At 36.0% G+C, this 27334-nt stretch overlaps 2 protein-coding genes, 1 long non-coding RNA gene and 1 other non-coding gene across 12 annotated transcripts; 2 read left to right on the top strand and 2 right to left on the bottom strand.

The window, feature by feature from the left end:
* Positions 1-1943: 1943 nt before the first annotated feature.
* On the bottom strand, positions 1944-2015 carry TRNAQ-UUG (transfer RNA glutamine (anticodon UUG)). The gene has a single exon. It is a non-coding gene; the product is annotated as a tRNA-Gln (tRNA).
* Positions 2016-3541: 1526 nt separating this feature from the next.
* LOC135620352 (transcription factor GTE1-like) lies at positions 3542-10635 on the top strand. 9 transcript variants are annotated; one of them, XM_065123272.1, is made up of 9 exons: positions 3542-3647; positions 3805-3960; positions 4054-4284; positions 4727-4804; positions 5433-5657; positions 5831-5929; positions 6231-6289; positions 9533-9683; positions 10205-10603. In XM_065123272.1, the coding sequence occupies exons 2-9, from the start codon at positions 3859-3861 to the stop codon at positions 10370-10372; spliced, it is 1113 nt and encodes a 370-aa protein (XP_064979344.1). In that variant the 5' UTR covers positions 3542-3647; positions 3805-3858; the 3' UTR covers positions 10373-10603. The 9 variants fall into 9 exon arrangements, with proteins under 9 accessions (XP_064979344.1, XP_064979345.1, XP_064979342.1 ...); XM_065123273.1 differs by having other exon boundaries at positions 3773-3960; XM_065123270.1 differs by having other exon boundaries at positions 3561-3688.
* Positions 10636-11019: 384 nt separating this feature from the next.
* On the bottom strand, positions 11020-11924 carry LOC135618454 (uncharacterized). The gene is made up of 2 exons (XR_010489016.1): positions 11560-11924; positions 11020-11480 (listed from the first exon to the last, which is right to left on the bottom strand). It is a non-coding gene; the product is annotated as an uncharacterized LOC135618454 (long non-coding RNA).
* A 3385-nt stretch (positions 11925-15309) lies between these two features.
* On the top strand, positions 15310-26800 carry LOC135620351 (GDP-mannose transporter GONST1-like). Its single transcript, XM_065123269.1, has 10 exons — positions 15310-15488; positions 18832-19011; positions 20234-20465; positions 20591-20730; positions 21865-21994; positions 22438-22536; positions 23553-23707; positions 25066-25182; positions 26063-26160; positions 26251-26800. Exons 1-10 carry the CDS (start codon positions 15478-15480, stop codon positions 26307-26309), a joined length of 1221 nt encoding a protein of 406 aa, XP_064979341.1. The 5' UTR covers positions 15310-15477; the 3' UTR covers positions 26310-26800.
* The last annotated feature ends 534 nt before the right edge of the window (positions 26801-27334 follow it).

Below are 27334 nucleotides of genomic sequence, written 5' to 3'. Positions count from 1 at the left end.
GGGTGCGGATGGAGATTACTGTACCCTTTCCCAGAGAGTTGGAACGAGCATTGATGAAAGCAAAAAGCGAGTGGATGTATACATGGCGAGAGTACCCCCAAAGCTGAAACTTTTGGATAAGAAGGCCATTAAGTGGCAGCCTTGGTTGCACTACTATTTTTCAAGTTTGATAAATCAAAGATGAAGATTTTGGATTGGTCAATACGTGGGTCCCAAACTCAAGAACAAATAAATAAAAAGATGAAAGACTATGTTAAAAGAAGCATCGATTTGTAAGCCTTCGCGTTTGGAGTTACCCGAGTTGCACGATGAGTCAACGTTATGTATTAAAATGTGCTATAAAATTATCAACTAACAATTGACAGATATTTAGAAAATATTATTAAATTATAAGAGAAATAATTTCTATAGCTGAGAAGAACATAACATCTATTGGCCGAATCACTTTTGAAGTGATAAAAGCAGTTGCTTGGACGCTTCGCACACACACAAAAGAATAGTCATTACAATTCACAATTGACATATTGTTTCTTTCTAACACTTCTTTTGCTTTATATCCAAAAAAAAAAAAAAAGTCATTACAATTCACAATTGACATATTTGTTTCTTTCCAATGTATTATTGTTTGTTTAATTGTAATTTTACGAAAGCACTAATTCACCCCCCCTTTTTAGTGTTATTACGATCATAACAATCACTAGGGCAAAGACCGGTGGCGATTCAGTAGGAGGTGACTGCATCATTGGACAAGATAGCCACGACATGACTTTGGGGTTCAAAAGGAGGTGAGCTGGTCGAGGAGTCCCTTGACTCAGCTATTGAGCTAGCCGACCTTATTGACTCATTCTATGATATCAAGCAGGATCTAGAAGTGAGGGATGACCAAAAGTCATGATCAAATGGGAGTAGGTTACTATCGTGGAGGGAGGAGGGGCTCTGGGGCGGAGACTAGTGGTGCTTGTTTGAGGCCGTGCTGGTTGAGTTGGAGGGCGACTCGATAGTGGGTGATGAGAGCTGACAAAGTCTCTAGTGATAAAGTACATCGACGTGATCGCTAGGGGCAATGCTTGCTATATTGTGGATATCAACCTTATCGTAGAATTTGAGATCGCCAAGCCAACCACTGACTACATGATGCTCCTCTGCATCCTTTTGACGATGTGTGTTGGCAGTTGAGACTTGATTGAGCATGTCGAGAAGCTAATGTGCGTTGCCAAAACAGAGTCATCAGACCGAGGGAGTATATGCAAACAAAATGATTCAGCTTCTACGGGAGGATCGCCAATGGTGTGCTCATAGAGAAGGGTGTCATTTGGGTTGTGGGAGAGGCAGCAAGGATGCAGTGATCTCATGTTGGTGGTGGGAAGCTGTGTAGGGTAGAAGTTGGATATACAGAGATGCCGGTGAGTAGAAAAAATTTGGCAATGGTACATAGGGGTTATAAAAATTATTTTTTTAACCTTATTTTAGAGTCATTTTCTACGTGTGACAATATATTTCCGAATTAATATCGTGAGAAGAAACGTGATTAAATATTTTACTTTCATAAGTATAATATCCCAATGTATCTTTTGAAAGTATAGATTAAACATAACTAACTATAAGGGATAATATATAATTAGTACAATCGATTTTTATTGGAATATAAAAAAATAGGACTCTTTGCTTGACAAAACAAGATTGATATGAGAAAAACCAAAAATATTGGATACTTTTGAAACAAAAAATATGAGATATTTTTAAAAAATTATGCTTTTAATTATGATTTTTTTTTTAGAGAACTATTCTATGTTCCATTTGAGAACACTATAACTTTATCCAAAAGTTTTATGACTAGTTCAATCGAACCGATTTCAATTCGAATATGAAAATTAGAAAAAAGAGTGATCCGAGAAAAACCAAAAATAGGCTACACTTTTTAAACATGACATCTACTAATACATAGGTCTCACCGGGATTTGAACCCAGGTCGCCAGATTCAAAGTCTGGAGTGCTAACCACTACACCATGAAACCATTTACGTTTGTTGTTCTTAGAATATTTCTATAATTTATTTAATTTTATGGGTACTTGGACAGTGAAATCACTAAGCTGCGTCTGAAATGAACAGCCAGTTGAAGGGTGTGCTCTTCGTTTGCTGCTTAAAAAAGGCTTCAAGGGACACTTTAAAGCAGGCTATGATCATCCTCTACAAGCTTTTGAATCATGTTAGTGAATGAAATGCAAACTCTGGTGGTTGAAGAGAAAAAGTATCATTTAGTCATTCTCATTCAAACTGCTCTCCTCTGCACTCTGTATCATCTGTATGGATTACTTGGGAGTTAGAGAAGCTAAAACTAAGTTTCATAAGCAACCTTCATACAAGGTGTGTGACCTTGCATCACACCTGGTCTGTTAATGGGATACTTTAAACGGAGCTACAAAATTGGCCACCATTTTTTTGGGCTGTTTCTACAGGTCATGCTAAAGGTTGAAGATGGTATCTTTGGCTTCTCCGCTCTGGGAACACTGGTGGTTTCTCCAAGAAGAATGAGCTCTTTGTTGGTCGTGTTGCCAGGCTAGGATTTGCAGCAGTGAGTGTGCTCTTTACCTTTTGATTCTACTTTGATCAACACAACACTCAGCTGGATAGTATTGGTTGCTCCTCTCTTGAACAATAACATAATTGGTGTAAATACTGCTACATTGGGTATTAGATTTATTAGATTTTTTGAGATTTTGGAAGAGATTGATTATAAACTTAATAGAACATATCTTACCAACCATCTGGGCTGGAATTGATTATTTATTTGGTATGGTTATTTCGAGATAATATATTCATGATCTTGATTGTATAACTGAAGTTACACACATTTTACTTGGAGAAAGATGTCACAAGGAACGATTCATTTATACTTTGGAGAGAAACAAGGAAGTTATTTATATCCATCAACGATTTCTTCTTTTCTAGAAAACTATTGGGTGAGGTAAATATAATCTTCCTGCTAAGAAGATAGGAGGAACCCGCAAACATTTGTTAGTTCATACCTCTATTGATTTGCAAAGGGTCCTCCTATATTTGTCGAGTTACTTGACAACAACATCCAACGGTAGATAGATAGATTGATTCAAGAAAATATTACTTTTATGTCATGATATTTCGATTGAATAATTGTTAGATTGTGTCTTAAAAGTGTGAGATTGTGTCTTAATTATTAGATTAAGAGGAGGAGAAGAATGAAATGAAGAAAAATTAGAAAATAAAAGAGGAGAACAGAATTGTAGTTAAATAGTAAAAAGATCTTATTAGAATTAAGTCTTAGATTGAGCATATATATACATATATATATATATATATATAAAGAAATAAATTTAAAATTTTTAAAATTATAAATAACAAGAAGGGGGTTACAAATAATAATCTTAAAAAAAAAAACTGGATCTCTTTGCAAAACACACACACACACACAAAAAACAAAACAAAATGTTTTCTGGGAAATTTGTCCTTTTTATAAGTAAAAATATTTAGAAAGACTCCGAGGCGGGTTATCGATCCAGACATATTTTATTTGATGGTTGGTGTCAATCCCTTCGTTCTATAAATTGGCCGCATCTACCACTGCCACTTGCGGCCTCGGCGGTGATCGTTTGGGGAGGACTCGGGAAAGGTAGTCTTCCCTCCCCTAAATCCTCGAGTAAACCCTACACTGTAATTCCTCTTTTTTCTGCTCCATTTTTCCTTTATTTTCGGCAACATTGCATTAAAAAAATATTTCTGTAAATTTTTACCAAGATTTGAGATATAAAAGATGGTAGCTTCAACAGAAGAAGCAGCCGCGGCCGCGGCTCGCACACTTCCGCCGCCGCCTCCTATTGGGAATGGCAACTGCGCCGGAGTTGCAGCGGAGTCCGAAAACCCCCCAAAGCGATGTCGAACGGTGGAAGCATCGTGTCGATGAATACAATTCTAAGGTCGATGAGGTATCGTGGTAATACATTCGGTTAGATCCTTTTCTATGGCTTATTGTTCCGTATCCTTTTGTGGCTTTTGTTAATATTGTTGTTGGATTGCAGCTGGAGCAAAGGGTGAATGAGGTTCTGGAGCACTATGCGACTCGAAAGCAACCAAACACCTCTAAAGGGAGCTCCGGTGGCAAGGTTAAGGAGATGGATAAATTTAGTGCTATTAATAACAGTGGAAGCAACCATAGTGGTGGCAAGCTGGTTGAAGGGTGTCCAAAGGAAGTTATTTGCTCAAAGAGAATGCAGGAGCTCATGCGGCAGTTTGGCACCATATTGAAGCAGGCAAGCACTGACTTTGCAGTTCTTATTATGCCTTAAGTTGATTTTTTACGTTTAGATGTATGTATATACATGAACTTAGATGTCAGAACAAATAAAAAAACAGTGAGATCCCTTTTTTAAAACTTGGTGCATTTCACGTACAAGGTTGTTTTGTGGCTCCCTTTAGGTCCAAGTTTATTGCATAAACTTTACAAATTATGGGCATTAGATAAGACGTAAGCAAATCTACAATGGCCCACACAAAAGTTATGGGTCTTAGGATCAAATGTTTATTTCTTGCTTTATGCTTCACTAAACTGCTTGCACATCATGCTTTTCCTTGTTTTATCTGTTATTACTTTAGTGTAAACACAACTCGGCTGGAAGCAATTATGTACTCTATCATTCTCACTGCAACTTTTTCTAATTGTTCTCATTAAGTAGTCCCTTATTCTTTTTGTAGATGTCACAGCACAAGTGGGCTTGGCCATTCATGGAGCCTGTTGATGTTAAGGGTCTTGGTCTAGATGACTATCATGAGGTGCGATCCTTGTTTATCCTCCACTATATATGCTTTCTTTCAATTATTTGTACATACTCTTTGACTTTCTATCATAAACGAGTGACTTGAAGTTGCTGGAATGAATTCTACATATGAAGCTGACCATCTCAATTCAATAGTTCGTCTATATAGTAAAATTCAAGTTCGAAATGTACTGAAGCATATCTCATTCTTCTTCTCGATTACATATTCTCTTTTTTATTGTGGAATAAATCTTAACAACATTGCTTGGTAGTCTTGAAAACAACCATTGGTTTCCTTATGGAAGTTTTAGATTTTTTTTTTCCTTTTGGCTGAGACATGAAGTATCTTTATGATTCTTGTATATCGCATGTCCTTAGCCCATTGTGAATAAATTTCTAGTACACCATATTAAGATCAAGTAAAATCTTCTTTGTCATTATGGTTTGATCACTATAATAGCATGTATAATTGAGTGCTATTTAAATTTGGGTAAACCTGTAGCTAGTTACTTCAATGGTCATCTGAGGAATAAATCAGATTCATCAGATTTTCTTGTCAAAGGACTTGCTTTCCTTCGGAAACTTCATTTAGCTTTATTTGATCTTATTTTGACAAACAACATTTGGACTTCTCTGCAACCTAGGTTATTAAAAGGCCCATGGACTTTTCTACAATCAAGAACCAAATGGAAGCAAAGGATGGCAGTGGATATAAGAATGTCCGTGAAATATATGCTGATGTGAGATTGGTTTTCGCTAATGCAATGACATACAATGATGACAGAACTGATATTCATGTTATGGCTAAAACATTGCTGGAAAAATTTGAAGAGAAGTGGCTGCAACTACTTCCTAAAGTTGTCGAAGAGGTAAACAATAATTTTCTAATTTCTGTTGCACTTTTTGTCACTTCTTGCTAGCAGTTCCTCTTTTGTATTTCTGCATGGATATGGAAGTTTTGTCGTGTCAAGTTGACCACTTATCTCTCTTCCATATAAAAATTGTTTGTTTTTATTTTTATTCTTTGGTTTTCACTTGACAGGAAGCAAGACAAAAGGAGGATGAGGCTTGGGATCTTGCAAATATGCAAATTTTTCAAGAGGCTTCTTATGAGACAATGGCCAAAGATACCAGCAGAGAGGTACTCTTGAATCCACCTGTAGGCAGAATGGTTTCCTTGAGCAATGGCCATTATTTTGGAAGATGGAAATGATTTAAAGGGTAGTGTTGTTGGTGATGACAGTGTGGAATGCTTAATTGCTAGACCTGGATGGATTTGATTTTCTTTTTCCTGCACAAATTTTTTTTGGGACTTTCCTGGATCATAGCCACAATTGGACATTGTGGTCAGCATTTCCAGTAGCATACCTGTCAATATGAATATAATCTTGTCTTCAAGAAATCCCTCAGTGTCTGACAATTTCTTTGTGATTAACTTTCAGCTTGATGAACTCAATTTGCATTTGGAAAAGCTAAGGGAGTTGGTAATACAGAAGTGCAGGTAACTATTTATTTATTCACCACGATTGTAGAATATATAGATACGAAAATTCTGCTAAATTATTTGAAACTCGGTTAATTTAATTTTCTAATATTTTATGGAAGTGAGCAGTGTGGCAGAAAAAGGTTGTGAACTAAAAGTTAATGAGAAGAAAAATTAATTGGCCCATTTCTTTATTTAGCATTAAATTGAGAACTGCCTTTGTAAATAATTAGCAAGATGGCAGACCTCGCAAGTGCGTTCCACACTTGCAGTATAATTAGTCATGCTATGTAATGTAAGCTTAGACAGTTTGTATTGGGTGTGCAGTAGTCATGGTAGCCCCGCTTTTCTTGGTTGGTAGCATTTTTAGTTGTGTTCCTGTCTTGTAAGACACACAAGTGTTATAGGCTGAGTGGTGTAGCCATTTTCGTGTGAAACAACCCCATTTTCATGTGCCATTGTTTGAATTTTGGCTTATGACCTAGTGGCAAAAACATTAGTGATCTTAGCACCCTAGAACCCCTAGGTGGCATCGGACTAGATGCGGCCTTAGTTATATATCTGACGGGTGGTGCAATGCCTTTAGTGTGCCTATTTTCTATTTGACAAAAGTGCTAAATGAACATTGGGCCTGCACTGCTTTTGGAAGCCCTTTATAGGCGATTGTCAACCCGCTCTTGAGAGCTTTTTATACCTAATAAAATCTAGTTGCTTTGTATTATTTGTGATCTTGGTTTTCTTACCTTTTTTGTGTGTGATAGTGGCATATTACCCATGTGTTTGTCTTTCTAATTTTTTTTTCAGGGTGAGGTGTCAGTTACTACAAATTTCTGTCTCATATTAGTAATTTCCATTGTCCAAGATCAATAGAACATTTTTAAATCATTTAGTTGCTATTGTATTATGTATTATCAATTCTTATTTCTTGCTAATTTCATGAACTAATTGTTGGGATTTGCTTGAGATGGTGGACCTTGGTTCAGTGGTAACTTTGCCACTTTAGGACTTGGGAAACTAGGATTCAAGTCTCAGAAAAAAGTCTCTTTGAATATGGACGTAAGGATGCATACTTTGACCATTCCTAAATCCCATATTGACGGGAGCCTCATGCATTGGGTTTGCCCATTTTAAATGTTGAGATTTACCTGTTTCCACAAAGAAGATATGAGAGTGCAGGTGGATCTCTTACTCCCTATTTTTACAACTTATCCAAAAAGATTTTCAATTGATTTTGTTAGAACAACTCAAATATGTATTGCAGTTGTATTGTAGATGGCATCTCAACAATAAAGGCAAACTTTGTATGCGAAAGAGATGGTCGAACTCTCAAGTGTGACTGCCTACATTTTTTATAAATGGACTGCAATTTTGTCTGAAATGGGATGGTACGACTGGTATGTACTGGTTTGATGGCTTCCTGAAACCCAAACCAGCCTATTTCAGCTAAACACACTGTGGTATAAGGTGTATGACCGATATGCCTATTGTATCGAGTGGTACAGCAGAAATTCGATCGGTACCACTCATTAATGGTCCTATTTCGACCAGTACAATGTGCTAACGTTTAAATTTGACCATTGGCCTACCTTAGGGGTTATTTAACTTCCTCTTGGCTCCCCCTCTCACTCACTCTCATCGTCTTTCTTACCCTCTTTCTTAGTCTCAATCTCACTTCTCATCCTCTTTCTCACTCTTTCGATTTCAAATTGTGATCGGTGGAGGTTGATTTGGATAAAAGAGGCTTGGAATCTTGAGGTCATGTGGAAGTTGTCTTTGATCAAAGGTGTTCACCTAATGTCTGTATTTTTTTCATAATTTTTATGTAATTAGCCTAAAATTATTGGTGATTACTGATTAGAGATTAGTGACTAACTAAGCCTAATTAGAGGTATTTTAGCATAAAAGAGGATCATCAAAAATATAATAATTTCTATTTTTGATCCTTATAGCTTAGAATTTCTATTGATTTTTAGCTCAGATATACCTTATTCTTATTTAATTTGAATTTATATACCAATATAATAGAAGAAAAGACCTTGAAATAGTTTTTTTTCAAGTTTGGCTGAGTTTCGAGGCATTTTCTTGAAATTTGGATACCTAACCCTATGCCATGTTTTGATATGTTGGTACAACGTGTATGTACCAATCCAGCCATGGACAGGTATACATGGTCGAAACGAGATGTCAATCTTTGGTGTAATATTCAATTCTTGTTTCTTAATGTGGGATTAACTAAGGATTTTCTATTAATAATGCTCATCAACTTTTCCAAGTAAGCTCTTTCTTGCTTTGCCTTTAAGAGACCTCAGCATTCTTACCCGGTATCTAGCTAGGGCCTATTTCTCAGACAGGACAACTAAAAATGTCCAATGTTTAGAGTCTTGGATACCAACAAATGCCCTATGTAGAAATGAAATTATTTATAGCACATCGAAGAATCCTGAAATGCTATTCCATTATCTAACCTCAAGCATGCAATTACATGCAAGTAAGCTGCCTAACTTACTCCATAAAATAGAAAACAAAATAGTTCACAAAACAATTTTGTGTTTATCGTTTTGTATGAACATGAGGCAATGAATTAGGTTGATACAATCTAGTAAAGCTAAAATATCATAAACTTGAATCCTTCTCAGTGAGTTTTTAACTTATAGGTCTACTTGAGCTAATTAATATTACTATTAGTTTAAATAGAGTCGATATGAGTTTGATTATCTTTCAGACTTTAGGATCTTTGTTTAAATAGATAATATGTTGAATTCAGTTCTCGAAGACAAGGATCTTTGTTTATGACTTCAAAAGTGGTATTTTAATGCTTAGATGTGTTGACTGTTGCACTTGAAAGCCTTTTGTATAAAACATATTGTAGTATTGAAAGCTGCTAAACTTATGTAAAATACAGTGTTAATCGGGCTGTCTTCACTCTCTTTATGAGGAAAGGTTTGAATACGATTCTAACAAAGAAATTTTACCAGAATGTTCCACATAATGTGGAGTATGGGGATAATGAGATCCTAAAATTAGCTATAATCAGTATTCTCCTGAAAATGTAGTATAAAGAAAAGAAAATATTTTCTTTTCATTTGTCATGAAATATATTGTTAATTAGTTGATTACTAGCCTCAACTTTCTTTCAGGACATGATATCCTAATTTTAGTTGTACTCCAAAGTATTTAGCATAATATATTTTTTATTTAACGATGACCTTTGTTGACTGGCATCAGTTAGGTTTATACATGACTAACTACCTACTTTTTTAGGAAAATGTCGACAAAGGAGAAAAGAGAACTTAGTGTTGGCCTGAGCTCTTTACCTCCTGAAGATCTTAACAAGGCTCTAGAAATTATTGCTCAAAACAATCCTTTCTTTCGAGCTACAGGAGAAGTGGTGGATCTTGATATGGATGCACAGGTTGTTTCTTGTGCATGTTTTGAACTCTTCTTAAGATAATCTAATTGTCATGGCAGATAAAGATTTTTCTGTACTCCTTTATTGTACTGTCAATTGGAATATTATAGCTATATCCAATATCTAGTTGGTTAATCAATGGTTATCCCGTGCTCTTTGTTTAAAGAGAAACCAGAGATGGCGAATATCCAGTTGAACAACAGATCACTTGCTGGAAAGGAGCAAGGTGTCATCTAATGGGGCTTTTAGATTTGACATTTATTGTTGCTATCATGTTGAACATTTTCCTTTTTTGCCGCTATCCTTTGGTTTTAGATAAAATTGCATTTGTCTGTTTCATAATTGTGCTTACTTTGATGGTTCACCAAACTCTTTCGTTCTAGTCCTTAATCTGGAAGTGAGCATCAGCAACATACTGTTATATAAACTAAAAACTTTCTAGAAACTGAAACTTGTACAGCAGTCCTACTGATAAAACAATGTGCAATCTATTGCACTCTATTGTTTTTTTTTTGTCGGTGCAGAGTGAAAGCACATTATGGAAACTCAAATTGTTTGTCAAGGGGGCATTGGAGCTTCAGGCAAAGAACTCTGCAAGCAAGGCAGATGACACCATAAAGCGGAAGAAGGAGATATATGATGCTGTGGCAAAGACTGCAAGGAAGAGAAATAAGAAGATCCACCCATTGTGATGTTTTATGAGTTCATATAAGTTAATTTGACTGCTACCTCAGTGATACATCAGCTGCTGAAGTGCAACTTAGATGAAAATTTAATTAGCCTCTAATTGCTGCCTTCAGCTGCTGCCTGGAAAGCTAGATGGCTTACTATGAGCACAACTTTGTTTACCTTTGCAAAACTGTCGTCAAAGTAAGCAGAAGAATTGAATTATATGTATACCGTAAGATGATTTTTTTTATTTGCGGACAGAGTAGGATGAATTATTTGGTGGAAAGGTTCCTGAAAACATCATGTGCTATTTTCTGGGATGTTTAACTCCTACTTCACAGAACAAATTCGCTAGTCTTTGATTCCATAGCATCAAATGATAGCACGCGAGCGAGCATATCTTCGATGTCCATGCATAACTGGGTTTGGCAGATGAATTGATGTTAATTTTCATGTAATTAAATTGTATTAAACTACACGTTTTCTTGATTGGGGACGACGCAGGTTGCATGACAATCTAAACACATCAACGTAAGGTTCATCTGCGATGGTCGTGTACTAATCACACTTACCGAATATTAAGGATTTAAAATAAATCTCATTTTTTATATCTACAAGCATTAGTCCATTCGATTACTTTATATATCAAGAAACATTAGTTGAGATCCACTAATCAAATAATAATAATAAATAATAATAATAATAATAATAACAATGTCAGCTAGCCCAGCTCATAGACATATTATTAATACTATGATCTTATGATCCAATCCTATTCGCTGCATAAAATACAGATATCGGTATGTGCATTAATACAGATCAAGGTTAAAGAACAAGAACAAAGGACTAAAGATTTGGAATTAGTTCAGTGTCCTCTTATAAACAGTCATTTTAGCTGTTCACTCAGTAGATCGAGTGCACGATGTGTTTTGCATTGAAGATTAATAATCCATGCATTACCTCATGCTCAACCTCTCATGTCCTATGAACCCCTGCACAAGCAATTCCCCAACTTTGATGGACCGCACACCTCTTCATATCATCTTCCTGTGACAAGGAAGACTTTGAATCGCGGGACGAACCACTCTCAGAGCCCAGATCTTGAGCGCCAAGGGATCAAACGAGTCTCCGCTGGAACAACAAAGCCGTATCATCATCAGCAGCTCAGCTCATTACAACCAAGAAGAACTCAAACCTTGTGCTGCATTACCCAAAGTGTTTGTCCTTGTAGCATACAAGGTTGAACAAGCAGGTGCCGTCGACTTCGACGATCCACGCATCCATGCCGTCGTCGGTCGTGACGATCCCATTAAGGTAGATAAAGATCTGGTCGATGACGGTGTCAAGATACCTGCTGTATTGGCCTCGGAGCATGTAGTCCTCCACGCACCCAATGCATTGACCACCCTCCAGCTCCGGCAATACCCCATGTCGAAGGCCATGCTCGAGCAGAGGCAGGAGGAGGACTTCGCGGCGGTGGCTCTCAGGAACAGGGTCGCAAAGCATCACAAGTAGTACTTCCCCATATAGCCACCATTGATGTGATCACAGAGATGGAATTCTGCACAAGGCGACACTGCAAACGATGCTTGATTTGTGTGGAAGATTGGAGTTACGTAAAGCTACAAGAGACGATGCTTCTTGATTCTTATCCCTTCGTTTTGCTTGATTTGAAAAAGACAGAGGATGGTTGCATTATCATCACATGTTTCTTAGTGTCCGGATATTAGAAAGATAAGCAAAAGTAAAAGGAACAGTGAGTCAATTTTTATTATGCTCAGGAAACAAGCAGAAAATGATCAGCTATCGAACATCACCGTAAGAATGCAAACAAACACGCCTTTCACCTCATACAACAAGACGACGACAAAGTTTAGCTTGGTGTGTGGAAAGGGACCTCGAAACAAACCATGTTGAGGCCGCTGACGAGGTGTAGCTTCAAATCTGGAGTTGGCCTGGACCTGAATTTGGTTCGTTATGCTTCTGCTACGTCTGTGAGGCTGTTGCTGCTGTTGTTGTTGTTGTTGATGATGATGATGATACAAGGCTCGAAGACGAGAAGCTTCTTGCTCCAATACATCATGCTGAACTGTGCCATTCAAAAACAAAACTGTGATACTTTTGCCACATCACTTCTCAGTGGGTGAGTAGTAGTCAAAGAGATTGACAGTTTTATAAAGTCCAGAAAGAAAGATGGTGTTTTTTCTTCTTCTTTTTCTTTCCAACACACTTTCCACAGTTTGTCACTGGCAGCAGCTAAAGACTCGGTTGTTCATAGGTTTTTAGTTCTCTCTACAGCTTGTTTGTATACATATTTAAGAGTCAGTGGTGATTTGTATACATATCTATTAGTCGAATCCTTGTCTGAAGAGCACTGCATATGACCAATAAAGTCCCAACTCTAAGATCAAAAGCATACCGCCGTAGATGAACCTGCATGTACAAGCTCGTCCTTTACCGATGGAGGACTACTACTTGGATGGGCAATCATATTGTTGCTGAACTGCGAGCCCATACTTTTTGAGTTCCTCCAAATGAATTTACATCCATATGATGAGATGCGCGCTGCATGTCCTTGAAATACTCAACTTTCTGTGATCCCCATGAAGGAGCTGCAGTTAAGTTGCAGTGCTTGTTACTCTCATGGGCTGTGTACCAGCTGCGTTCCATGAGAAACCAGACGTCTCCAAGTGTGCAAAAGAATCACTCGATGAGCGCCTATGAGTGCCTCTCGTCACAGCTGTCTCGGGTTCATTAAGGAGGTCATCAAGCCATGAAGGCTGTTCCTCAAGATGAAAGCTCTCGGACGCAGCACGGTGATGCATCGTCAACCCTCTTTTATATGGCTTATCAAAAAATAATAAAATTTAATGAACTAATATATTGTTGAGATAAAGTGATATAATAAACACTTTTAACTAAAAGATCAATTGTCGTGCTAGAAGATAGTCGAGCCAATAAATTAGACATCGAGACGTGCTTGAGATTGAACATTGTACCGAGGATAGAGCAATGTCTCGAAAGATTCAATGATATATCAATAGTTACAAAGATGTGCTAGAAGCTATGATCGAATTGCTACCGCTTGAAGCATTCCGTTAATAGGGCCAATGAGGGACCTCATCATACTAGTCGATGATGATATGATATAGAGACATCAATAGTTATGGATCTCACCAAAATAGATGACCCTACTCAACACTCCCTACACCTTCATTTATTTACCATATCATAATACTTCAAGAAAGCATTAAGATATTACCATCTGAGCTCGACGATCCAATACACAGAAGAGAGAGAGAGAGAGAGAGAGAGAGAGAGAGAGAGAGAGAGCTAGCTTGATCCAATTCATAAGGAAGGAAAGGAGGACCATTTATGAAGTAGATAGCTAGGAGATGTGAATGCAAAGGAACATAGACAAGTCGTGGATTCTACCACAACCAAAATGGACTCATAGTGGGTTTGGCTGAAGCCATTTATTTCCGTGACCCACCCCTGACTCCAGCTGCCAACCGATCAATCTTTTTGAGGGGTTAGCAAATCAACTTGTTGGTGGACAAAGTTATGGCATCTATTGGTCAACACACTGCAGCTAAGAGAATATCTCACATTTTTCTCATGAAGCATTCATTGTGCATAACTTCTCATTGTCATTGCTAGAAAGTAGCAACTATAAACCTCGAATTGTGTGAGTACCAGAAACAAGCAGAAAATAACTTTTAAAGTTTAGGTGAGTTTAAGAATCTTTCTTTCTTTCTTTCTTTCTTTCTTTCTTTTTTCCAACCCTTGCAGACAACTTTCATGAGAGCCACACTGAGTGAATGAATTAAAAGTTTGTCATGGTCTCCTTTCACCAACATGACAACTAAGAATGAGTTGACTTGTGGATAAATGGAGCAGCCTCCGATCTGCTTCCTATTTTAAGCCTTAGCTGTCTCCATTTAATAATCAACTATCACCCTTAGGAGTGCACACCTTTTCACAATAGATTGCTGGCACTTTTTTTTTCTTCTTCCTCCTCCTCGAACATCAGCAGAATCAATATGTTGGAGCTGTGGACTAATTTTTCCATTTCTATTCTGAAAAAACTGGTAAACCCAGACAGATATCTACACCAAAAGATTTTGCCACCTTATTCACCTGGTGCTGTTATATAGAATTTTATGAAGAACAACACTCCAGGGAATGTCTACTTTGTTATCAAAGTAGTGATCAGTAAACAACAAGAAGCTTTGATTTACCAAGTATTTAGCTTAAATTTCTTTTCGTTATTAAGTTGAATGGATAAAAAATTATGTGCAATTTGAGACCCAGAGCATGTTACTCACTAGGCCATAAAATTTCTCTTTCAAATCAAAAAATGATGAACCTTAAATTTATAACCTTTCTATTTTTTCCTTTTTTTTTTTAATTTGAGAATGAATAGTACATAATATAAGATTGACTTTTTTTTAAAAAAAATATTTTTATTTTGATTTTGATTTTTTTCTTTTCTAATTCTACTTCAACGGGGAATCTCGTGCATTTGGTTTATATTTTTAAAATTCTACGTATCAAATTAGTAATTTACAACTTCTTTTTAACGATCTCAATAAAAAAAATAAAAAAGAAAACCAAATCTTGCCGCTCGAAATCAAGTCAACGCGGCAGGCGAACACGCCATGAGTGCCAGAATCCTGTCCCGTTATTTGACCAGTCCGAACCGGAATTTCTACAGAATCCGATATAATGGACCGCTACCTAACAATCCAGCAGCTATCCGAACACTTTTCATCCCATTCCCGATTGCCCGGTTTCGTACCAGCCTTGTTGTTTGACAACTTATCCGGATCTGCGTGGGTCCCAAGTTTCGATCAAATAATGGGTAATTTAGTTTTGCTGTCAATTTATTATGTGTTAAAGGAAGTTCCTTTTCAATAGGTTAAGACGCTTTTAAATGCTCGCCTTCGAAGCCAATGAGTCTTGTCAACCTTTCGAGCTCTTTCTTCGAAGTGGGGATTCGCTCCTCTCTCTCTCTCTCTCTCATCCCTCTTGCGTTCTCCCCTTTCGAAGGGGAGGGGTGCTTCTGCTTCTTTAGTCGTCGAATCGAAGGCGGATTTGCACTTCTTCCGATCGTTCTCCGCAGCTGATGGGTTCCAGGTAAGAATTTGCTCCGACATCTCGCTGAGAAAGTCGAGTTTTTGTTCCGGGTTCTGTAAGAGCCCGATGACAGGGGATTTGCTTGTTCTTTTCATTTTCATTGTTGTTTTATTTTGAGTTGATTTTAATGGTTTAAAATTAGCCATGATGGGGTTTCATCCATAAAGGAAAGTTTTTACTTCTTTCTTTGTTGGGGATGGCAAGCGGTGTGCAAGGTTTGCTTCTTGTTATCAGCTATGCACGCGCATTGCTGAACCACCAAACAGTGAAAATATCATTTTCTGGCTTATTTCCGAAATGTAGCAATTGCATTCTTTCGGTTCTTCTAGAAATTGTAATTGGCTGAAGAATTATTTTTTTATTTAATCAAAATATAGCATGTATGACAACCTCGACTAGCATTAGCTTCTCTTTCCTTTTCTTTAACCAGTGCAGTATTCTTGATTTTGATCATTGTAAGTGGTAACATGTGTCGTGCTTTTAATCTTGGACTTGGTTGGTGTTGTTTTTTAGCATGGAAAGTTTTGTTTTGTAATTACTCATATTGAGACATTTTTCATTCTTTTACCAGTCTAATTTGTTGATGTAGTTCACTGAATCTGGATTTCACCTTAGTGGGCTGTCTAATATATAGAGGATAATGCTATCACTGAATCTTTGTCTAAGTCAGAGAGTCTTGAAGAACTGCTTATGTTTTGGCAGGTTTCTCGCTCATTTGGCGCAACTTGTCATGCTGATGAGACATCTCTTTTAATAATCATCTGGATCATATAAAACCATTAATTCATGCCTAGTTTCTGGTCAATGAGCTTAAGTTTATGAATTCATTCATGCCTAGTTTCACATGGTTTTATGAACGAGCTATGGTTTTATATAATCATCTGGATCATATAAAACCATTAATTCATGCCTAGTTTCTGGTCAACGAGCTTAAGTTTATGAATTATTTGGTGGGAAGCTACAGGACACATCTTAAGCTGAATGGAATGAATTTTAGTGTTATGACAAATCCTCTTGGGCTATTTTCACGTGCTCTTAATTTTCGCTGTGATATTAAGTTGTAGAACTTAATTATATTACATCCAGTCTTCAGAAGTGTACAAATCAATTACACCTCGGATCAAATTCAAATGAGTCTTTCTCCTCTGGGAGTGTAGTGATTTCTTACTATGATATGAAACCTCTGATTAGTTTTAGAGTGAGATGTTTGATTGTGGAACAGAACACAATCCCAAGAGTACTCCATGAAAGATATTTAGATAACTTATTATGAGCTATCAACTGAATGTCAATTTTGTCATAGTTATTACCAAATAAATGGTCAAGGCAATGTTTAGACAATGGAGGAACATTCCATAACACCGACGGTGCAGATAGGTATTACTATCTCTTTAGTTACAACTGAGGTTTATGTCAGTGTGGTGTAACTCTTAAAATTTCTTGAATGGGAGGAATTTTGTTGAAGTGGAAAATAGCAAGTTTTACTTCAAGGGAGGATTTCTCATCATTGAAAACAGGAAGACAAGACAGCCCTTGTAGGCATATGTACTAACATTAATGCAGTAATATTGTCCACCCATTTGTATATGACTATAGATATACATATGTGATCTGACTGGCTGCTAGATTACTTCTCCATCGTTCTTCACTTCTTGAACTAATTCAAAGCACATTTTATAATAGTTAAACCAAATTTTCTTCATACATGGAAAGCACATGCCCTATATTAGTTAAACCAAGTAAAATATTCACATCATTGAGATGGGATACAAGTTTAATAGAAGTTAGTTCAACTAGAATATTTATTATTTGCAGCCAGCTTGAATTGGCTAGATCAGTTGGATTTGATTATGGGATCAGCTTGCTTGAAACACTTCGAAATGGACTGTAGAAGTTGGTTAACTTGTCTTTGTCAGCAATCAGCTCACTTATTAGGTCAACCAGTGCCAGCTGAATCTATGTGATGGGAAATAGTTGAAATTGATTAAAACGGCAGAACTTGGTTGGAATGGCCTAGTTTGACCAAGTCTCTACGGGAGAAGCTGAAACCTATAACACTAGTAGATGTGGCTATTTTATTGTGCACTAAGCTTAATACCTGATTGATGCAATCATTCTATCTTGATTGATACAATGTGGCTGTTAAATCATTTTATGCATGATTAAAGAATCCAAGCTAACTCGTTGCTTATTGCTGGGATCTAATAAAGGTTTAGTAGTCCGGGCTTATTTGCTTTACATAAAAACCAGTACTGTTTTATTGAGTTCTTGGGCATTGATTAAGGCTAAATTCTAGCTTGTTGTCCTTGTTAATATAAAGTTATTAATCACAACACAGTAATACTGCAACAGTACATAAAAAGTAAATGTCTTGTTTCTTACAAAACCTTAGAGTTGAGTGCAATAACTTATTCGAGCCAAGGACAAATGGATAAATTAGTTCAACTAGAATATTTATTATTTGCATCCAGCTTGAATTGGCTAGATCAGTTGAATTTGATTGCGGGATCAGCTTGTTTGAAACACCTCGAAACAGACTGTAGAAGTTGGTTGACTGGTCCTTGTCAGCAATCAGCTCAAGTTGGAATATGCTATTAACTCTTAGTCTTGAAAAATTCAGAGCTTAATAATTTACTTATATTCAAAAAAAGATGAACCAACAAGAATAACAGGGAAAACATTGTAACCTTTAGATGCTGAGATGAGAAGGAAAATCTCAGTTATAATCATAGAATCACAATAAGCAACGGTTAAAATCAAGGAGACACAGCATTTTTTTTATCTATAACAATAAGCAGATAGAATTATTGAAGAAGTACAGGTGAAAATAAAATAGAGAAGAGGGGCTGAAGGTAGAGAAGGCTACTAACCAAATGAAATCTTTTTTTTTAATTCAGTGAAATGATATATGAGATTCTAGTCTGAACAGTAATTTTCTTTTATCTGTAAATTTCTTAAATGATCTAGCTAAGCTAAGCAAACTTATTGGGGAAGACTTCACATTTTTAGGAAAGTTATAATATCACAATCTTTTCCAAAAACATATAGAGCTTTCTAAACTTGAAACTTAGTAACTAAATAACTTTCTCAATCCAATTCCTACTTAGCCAAATTCAGTTCCTACTTAAGGTGGGAACATAAACTGTGACTTTAAGTAAATGTTGAATTTTTTGATTGCAAGAGATTTTATTCTAGATCTTCGTCTTTAGGAAAATTATTTTACGAATTGTTACATGTTGTCTATGTCTCAAACATGTACTATGTCTTTTCTGTGCCCTTCTTGCTTTAGTGAATGAACTATACAATTTATCTTTTGTTCTAATCCTTATTGTTATAATTCCAGAGTTGTTCCTTTCAGTAATCCTCGAAACTCTCCTGATGGAGTTCTTGGAAGACTTGGATCTCAAGATACAAGTGGGTTGGTTCTAAATGGAGAAAGATCTCTGCTGATTAGCCATGAACAGAATGGCGGTGTAGTTCCCGTAACAAGTCCATTAGTCAGTGGAAGAAGAGATATCAGCAGGCAAGCCTTATCACTTCTCATAATTTGTTTCGTGTCATCCACATCCCAGTGTCTTTCGTGTTAATTACCAGTTCCTTTTTTTCCTTGACATCTCTTTTAAGTATGCTCCATCTTTCAGATATCTTAACCTAAAAATAAGTATTTGCAACTTGAAGTGCTGAATTCCTGTAGAACAGGAGATTAGGTTTCCATTGTATTTCATCTGTTAAACCTTACAACTGCCTGGTCTGATCTTTACAACTTTGTAGTTGATTAATAATTATACTTTTTGACCTTTAAATATAGCTGAACAAAATATTACAAAGTAATAAAAACACAAATTGACTGGTAAGAAGTAATATAAGTCAACATTTATATTTCTTCTAGTACCCTGTCCTTCTTTATCCTAGTATTTTGATTGATTAAGGTTCAATCTTACAGGTGGATTTATGTTTCGTGTCCACCTTGTTATTACTCATGTGGCTTGTCTATTTTATATGAGAAGGACTATCTCTACGAGGTCGAGCAGTTTTTTTGTTTTAGACAAAAAAGGTCTATTTTACACTGTTATTGTTGATGAGAAGAATTTTCAACATATGTACTGATAGGCTGATAGCTAGATATCAGTTAAGCAATGAATTCTGACTTTAGACTGTTTCCCCATGCATACATTCTGACTTTTTCCCCCGTCTTATATTCAGTTTTTTCTCCACACTAATTTTTACATTGCTGCTTCACTCAATATTAGAGTAATCTTAAGCACCAAATACTGTACATACTTATTACCTTCTAAGCCTACATTTTGTCTTTTGCAAATGGAAGACATACACTATTCATTAAGCATGTTATTGCCTTTTATTTTCATGTTATTGTGCAATGTGGGAATTATATTGTTTATGTCAGATAATATTAATATAAAAATACTATCCTTCGCTCGATTATCATAAGATTGATTAAAGGGTTAACTCAAGGTGCAAGAGACTTAAGTTGTACATCATGCTACATATAAAGTGTACATCTAATTTCGTGGTTGCATTTAGAGCTCGTGGAAACCACCTATGTGTATGTTTTTTTGTATAATCTGGAAAGTAATTGAACAAAAGCTTGGTGTTTTTTGCTTCTCTCATTTCATTAAGCATGTATTACATTATAGCTGTCTCTTTCTTTGATCCTATCCATCTATCTATTAATCTGCTAAATTATGTGTATTGGCTTTTTGCAATGCCTACTTTTATATTTATAGGTCGATGGCTGGATTAAAATCTTTTCGTGATGTTGAGATAGACTTGGAAGATGGTAAAGTTGAGAAAGATAGGGATAATATTTTACGTGGCTACAAACCTATAAAGCTACGTAATCAAGCTCTTCTTTCTGGTCTTGCATACTGCATATCATCATGCAGCATGATACTTGTAAACAAGTTTGTGCTGTCAGGCTATGATTTTAGTGCTGGAATATCGTTAATGCTTTACCAGGTGAGTGGCAATCTGTATTCTACTTTGTTCTTCTAAATCACACCTAATGAACTATAATGTAATACATTATCCCAACATTAATGGTCTAGAATGACTAACAATTTGATGCCTTTTTTTGTTTGCAGAATCTTGTTTCAGTAATTGTAGTTTCCATTTTGAGTTCATCAGGTGTAATATCAACAGAACCTCTCACATGGAAACTAATCAGAGTCTGGTTGCCGGTGAATGTTTTATTTGTTGGGATGCTTATCACAAGCATGTTTAGGTATAACAAGTTTCTAGAACACAGATTTCTTTACTCTTATCCTTTTGGATAATTCCAAGATTTACTTATGTCTTGAATTTTACATTTAAATTAATGGGCTCAACTATTAAATTAGAATGAAAATGATATGACTAGTCTTAGTGAGAAATGCCAATCATTTCAAATTTATGTCCAAATTTTCGCAATCTGCTTGTAATTTTAGGGCCTTTTCTACTTTTATTTGGATAGGTACTTCATGTTGCGTTTGCTTGAACTACTTGCACTTTGTACTGAAGTGGAGGAAAATGAACCACCAAAGCATTCTCTTTGTTTAAAGTTGAAACATGATTTAATAAGTGTAGACTGTGAGAGAACAAATTTAAAAATGCTAATCTGCTTATAGATTTCATGTCTTTAGAACTACAGGAAGCTCTTACTTCACAAAATATTTTTCTAATATCAAGGCTGTGATATGAGGCAGAGAAGCTTTAGGTAACAGCTATATTCTTTTTGGATAGATGGATCAGTGAGATCTGTTTGCTAGCAGCCAGTGGAATTATGCCAATGAGTTTTTTGTTATGCTACCGAGCCATTTTAGAGCAGAATATACAGAGGGCTCCTCACTTCTAAGAAATCTTGTTTCATGTCTTTGTTTCTTGTCATAATATTTATCATCAAACAGCTTTTTTTCATGCCAATAGATCTTGCAACTATATACTCTTGAGATTGAAAGCAAATTAGGGTTCAATCAAACAATTAGTTTTGGACTTTTCGGACAACTGATGATAATATGGGTTTTCAAGGTGTCAATGACTCAATAAAGTCAAAAATCATTTACTCTGTGCTTCTTGGTTTCTCCATTTGTTCGTTATTTAGTATGTTTAAATATGCCAATTCTGTTATATGCCTTTGTCAGTTTGAAGTACTCTCATTTAGTCCTTGTTTTTGTTAGTCTAATTTATACATTTCTTAATTTATATGTAATTCATCAGTCTTGCATATGGCATTATAATACTTTTGGAGTGCTTTATTTCCCTACTTGCATAAGTTTTAAACCACAATTGTATCACATATGACTGACTATATGGAATACGACATTCTTGTGTCATCAAATTCTTTCTCGAAAGTTGCTCAATGAATGCTTTCCATTTGCAGCTTAAAATACATCAATGTTGCCATGGTAACAGTTCTTAAGAATGTCACTAATGTCATTACTGCTCTGGGGGAAACATATCTTTTCATGAAACATCACGACAAAAAAGTGTGGACAGCCCTGTTCCTAATGGTACACTCCTGTTATGTTTACAAATTTTCAACATTTACTTCAAGAAAAAATACAGTAAATCTGTTGTTGTTCCTTGTTTTGGTAGCATCAACTGATGGTGCATACATCTGCATAAGCTAAGTTTTCTTTAGAAATTATTTCAAAAAGAAATTTGGTATGAAGAAGCTGTTTCTCTTCGTGCATTGCTCTTTGGACTCTGAAATATCTTTATTTCAAACAATTGTTAGACGCAAATTAGTACTTTTCTTTTACTACTTAGTACTCAATAGTTTAGTGAATTTTCATTACGTTCATGTCTAAATAGATCACAGTGCTTCGTGCTCTGAGAAAGTCCACATTGATCTTTAGGAACAATTAAAGGCTCTTGAGATTTTTTTTAGTTGTGAAGGATTTTGAACTTTAACATTTAGTTTTCTGATTTTTAACATTCTCTTGTTTTGCAGATAATTTCTGCAATTTCTGGAGGGGCAACTGATCTCTCCTTTCATGCAACTGGCTATGCATGGCAGATCATAAATTGTTTTCTGACAGCATCATATTCGGTCAGTTGCTTATGTGCCTTATTCTCTCAACATATATGAAATATCTGTATTTTCTGGTTTTGTCAAAAATGAAGAAGTCACATCATATGCTATATAACTTTTCTATCTTATTCATAAAAACATGATTTTGTTTGAAGAAGATTTTCAACATTTGTATAACCAAATAGACTTTTAGTGCCAGGAGTTCCTCCTCTTATATTTCTTCTTTTTCCCTTCCACTTTAATTCTTTGTTAGTGTCGTTGCAATAAGATGTTGAGATGAATGCCTTGGGCTCATTTTGCATTCATGTATTTTGCAAAAGGTAAGATCTCATTATTCGAAAGATAATGTTACACCATATAGTCAGTTTTTGCCACAGCCTCGAGGGTAGAGGTGATTGATAACAAGACTCAGGAAACTATATATTGCATAAGTTCCCACAGCCAGGATTACTCCAGTAAATGCAAGGACATATATAGATTACAATTCAGCATATCCTTAAAAGTCTCCATCTTTGGCATCAGCATGGAGCATCATCCTATCAAGCTCAGGAGGGAATTTGAGATAGTTTTTGGGTTCTCTTGACCAAAGACTATTGTATTGTTCAAAATGGTCTGAAATGAGCAATACGTACCGAGGGCTGGTCAAAACTCAAACCAGCCCATCTGCTCGATACACTACATTTGCGAGGTATACTAGTTGGTCACGCCTCACATATATTATTGGATACCTATTTTCTGGTTACTTGATACATTTTGTTTGACTACATTGGAGTCAGCTTATTACAGCTGCTGACCTATATACCATTTTGGCCCTACTATAACAGGTGCATATTCTGCAGTCTTTGAAGTGGATCTGTAATTGATTTTTTTTTGCTGGTTATTTTTGTGATCTCTAATAGTTGACAAGATGGAAATGCTACATATATATCATAGTTAATTTCATAACAGCATGACATTAGTCTCTTTTATAACACCAAGTTTATTTTATGTTCCTCAATATGAATGACTGACAAATGCAGTTTTATATATCACAGTTAACACTACGACGAGTCATGGATACTGCAAAGCAAGTCACTAAATCTGGAAACTTGAATGAATTTTCGATGGTTTTGCTCAATAACACTCTTTCTCTGCCTTTGGGAGTTTTGCTTATATTTGCTTTCAATGAGGTGGACTATCTCTATAAAACGTGAGTGAATAATTCAAGTTGATTATTATAATTTTTACATCATTTTCATCAGTTATACTTCATATATGCTTCTTCCACTTTTATTTCTCAAAATAAGTTTATTTTAATTCTATGCTGTGCTACTTAAGCCATTACAAAACAAATAAACCATTACAAATGACAGTTAGATTGAATTGAAAAGTCTACTTACCATGGTGGTTAGCAGTAATTGTGTTTCAGCCGAAACACATTGTTTTGGCCAAAGTTTACTGTTCTGATAAGGGAATTACAGATGCAATGGGAGTTCTAGATTATACATATTGTCAAATTAATTGCATTTGATTAACAATACTCCTTTTTTTAAAATTAGAAAAGGGGGTGATGTTGTTATTCCTTTTAACCTTGCCCTTTCCCGTTTGACGCCCTTTCTACCGAATTGCAATTTGCAATTTTACCATGAGTTTAACTGCAACCATAGTAAAGACCACAACTGCCTCAAGCAACAGAGGCATCTGATGCCTGAGATAACCGGACACAACCTACTGACATGCCCTTAGTCCCATTACAGGTCAGTTTTCAGGAAATCAAACCAGGTGGTCCTTTTATGTATTTCTCTATGTTCTTTCTTTTCTCTATGTTCTTTCTGGTGATTGGTTGGCATGACCCATGTCGTTAGAACTTAAATGCATGTTTATTATGTTATAAATTTGATATGTTTATAATTCAGAGACCAATTAATCAATATTAACAGAAGAAAATTCAAAGACGTACTCTACTTCAGCAGTGAGGTATAACAATTTGGTAAGGAAAACAAAAGATCTGCAAATATATTTACTTGATGAAAATTTTACAATATATGCAAGAGCTTTAAAATAAAACTGATATTGGTGTTAAAATTTAAATCAATTTACCTTTGAAATATGTAAGACCAAAGAGTTTTTTAACACTTAATTACAACAATAACAACAACAAAGCCGTAAGATCCTAACTATTTGGGACTGGCTAATTAAAAATATTTCACAGGAAATGAACTCAAGTTGGTCAAACTTTGAACTCAAATAACTCTAGCTGCCTCCGTCAACTCATTCAAGTTTTTCAAAACATTTGTAATCAAAAGGAAATGAACCTTATTATATATAAAAAGCAAGAAACAAATGCATAAAACTAATTAAATGTGAAAAGCCTTTTTTGTTGGAACTAAATGTATAACTTTGAAGGTAACCTATCTTTTTCTCCTCTGCACTTATCCACTTCATCTCTGTAGTACCTTAACTGGCTTGGTGTCACTTTGACAATTTAATCAGAAGAGAATATTGTTCTCTTATCTTGGTTGTTTTGGGAAGGAGGTGATATCTTATGAATTCCTAGTGAATTGGCAGGCCTCTTTTGAAGATGCCTATGTTCTGGTTGGTGATAACTTCAAGTGGGTTTTTGGGCCTTGCTATTAGCTTCACATCAATGTGGTTTCTTCATCAGACGGGTGCAACTACATATAGGTATGGTGGAGCAAACTTTAGTTGTCAGATAAAATATGCTGCACTTTCTCATTTTTCTGTTAATTCTATCCTCACACGCAACCAGCGAAGGTCCACATTCATTTGACCATTGTAAGGATATTATTACCTTCACCTTTTTTCTTTGCTCGTCTAGATGAATCAGAAGAGAAACAATATCAACAATCAACATCATCGAAGCATATATTTCTCTAGAGTTTGAGTTGCCAAATAAACTGTTAATTCTGCCAAATGATTTGTAGATTTTATGAAATTTAGTCTAAAGTTTTTCTTTAGCCTCAACTTCTTCAGTGTTTATGCTCTTCTATTATCCTACTCTTGCTCTGATTCAGCATAAAAGGCAATGTACAAGATTGAGGACAAGTTTCACAAGTTGACCATATACACAGATTGAGGCATCAGTAAGGTGGTAAAAAGTTATTTCAATAAAAGACACCTAGTGGATGAATTAACCAATTCTGAATCTGTAGCTGGTTTATGTATTTTGAAGGACAAATAATGTACCTTGCTATCTGGGGGTTAAAATCATATGTATTTTAAGGACACTTGGAGTTGGCGGCATTTGTTGGTAGGTCCTAAAAGTAGGAAAATAATTAGATTAATTTTTTTATGACAGATTGATAAAGGTTCAACATGTTCCATCCTTGGTGGACATGGTGAGTTTGACCTCAAGGCTATAATCCAGCATTCTGTAGATTCCAAGTAGGAGTGAGTTTGAGCTCAAGGCATTCTATATTTGGGCTTTGAGGAATACATTTGGCAACTTCTTTTGCTGGTTGTCAACAATTGAACATTACGATGCTAGCTGTACATATTTTAAAAAATTCTGAGCAAATCATGACAGTTGTGTGGCTTTTGTCAGCCTTGTAGGATCACTCAATAAGATTCCTCTTTCGATTGCTGGGATCATTCTCTTCAAAGTTCCAACCAGCATGGAGAATTTCTTGAGCATTCTTTTTGGTAGGTTGTCTTCATTTTATGACCCTGCCTCAACCTGTGTGCGCATATGCATGTTCTGTAATAATTGATTTGTGTAAACCACGTCTGCAGGCCTCTTAGCAGGTGTATTGTTTGCAAAAGCAAAAATGCGGGATGGATCTCAGTCCTGAGGCAGTAAAAAATGCACGTCCGACCACAATTTAGATTTGAAAAAGAATTATGGACAATTCAATTAGCGGAGATGCAACTCGTATAACATGAAGTGTTAGTGGGACCGAAGACATTATTGATAACAGGGAATGGATACATCGTACAAAGTTCGATACCACTGAAACCTCCTTATCCAAGGTTAAAACATTTTGCATCGAGGAAAAAGGAATTTCACTTTCCTGGAGGTATACATGGTAGATAAATGGGCATTGGTACAGAAATTCTTGGCTACCTACCTCTGCCAATATATATGTATTTTTTTTGGTGTTAGCTGATTTGAATAGGGAGCGCCATTTCGCCTAGTGCTGAGCTCGAAGCCAAACATCACGATGCTACATTAATTATTCTTTTTTCATAAAGAATATGCTTCAATAATTTTTATCCTTTCAAGAATAGTTGTTGGTACTAAGGCATGTATGTTGAATCAATAACTAAATTGTCATTCAGCATATAGAGCAGGACAATGTTGAGAGTGTTGTGATTGTTGAGCTGCTAAAGCCCCGAGGACCATTGTGCTGATTGTGAAGCTAAAGTATGAGGTCCAAGGATCTTAATACGGCAGTGCCTAAGCAGGAAGAAAGCAGCAGGTATTGAAGTCTGTTTCTTCATATTGTAAGCATGCTGACACTTGTGCAAGAAGAAGTGCATTGGAGAGCTGTTAAAACAGCGAAGAGTTGGTAGATTAAAAGTCAACAGATATTTAACAATGCTTGTGCTAACTTGAATGTTGGGGGCTAAGAAACTGATGTAACACCAGAATAATACGTTTGTAGTGTAGAATTGTGATGGATTATAGATTGGCAAGAGAAGGCAGCCTGCATGCAATTCTATTTCTCGGATGGACTCAGAAGAGCCTATGACAACAAAAAAAACCGTTGCTTCAATCTTTGTATGTATGTATGTATGTATGTATGTAGTAATGTAAACATTGTAGCTGTAGTAGCTCTGTGCCACATTAAAACCTCCATTACAATCCACCCATTTC

This window comes from Musa acuminata, chromosome BXJ2-8, assembly GCF_036884655.1.
Source record: "Musa acuminata AAA Group cultivar baxijiao chromosome BXJ2-8, Cavendish_Baxijiao_AAA, whole genome shotgun sequence".
Lineage (NCBI taxonomy): Eukaryota > Viridiplantae > Streptophyta > Magnoliopsida > Zingiberales > Musaceae > Musa > Musa acuminata.
This window is presented reverse-complemented; position numbering and strand designations above follow the sequence as displayed.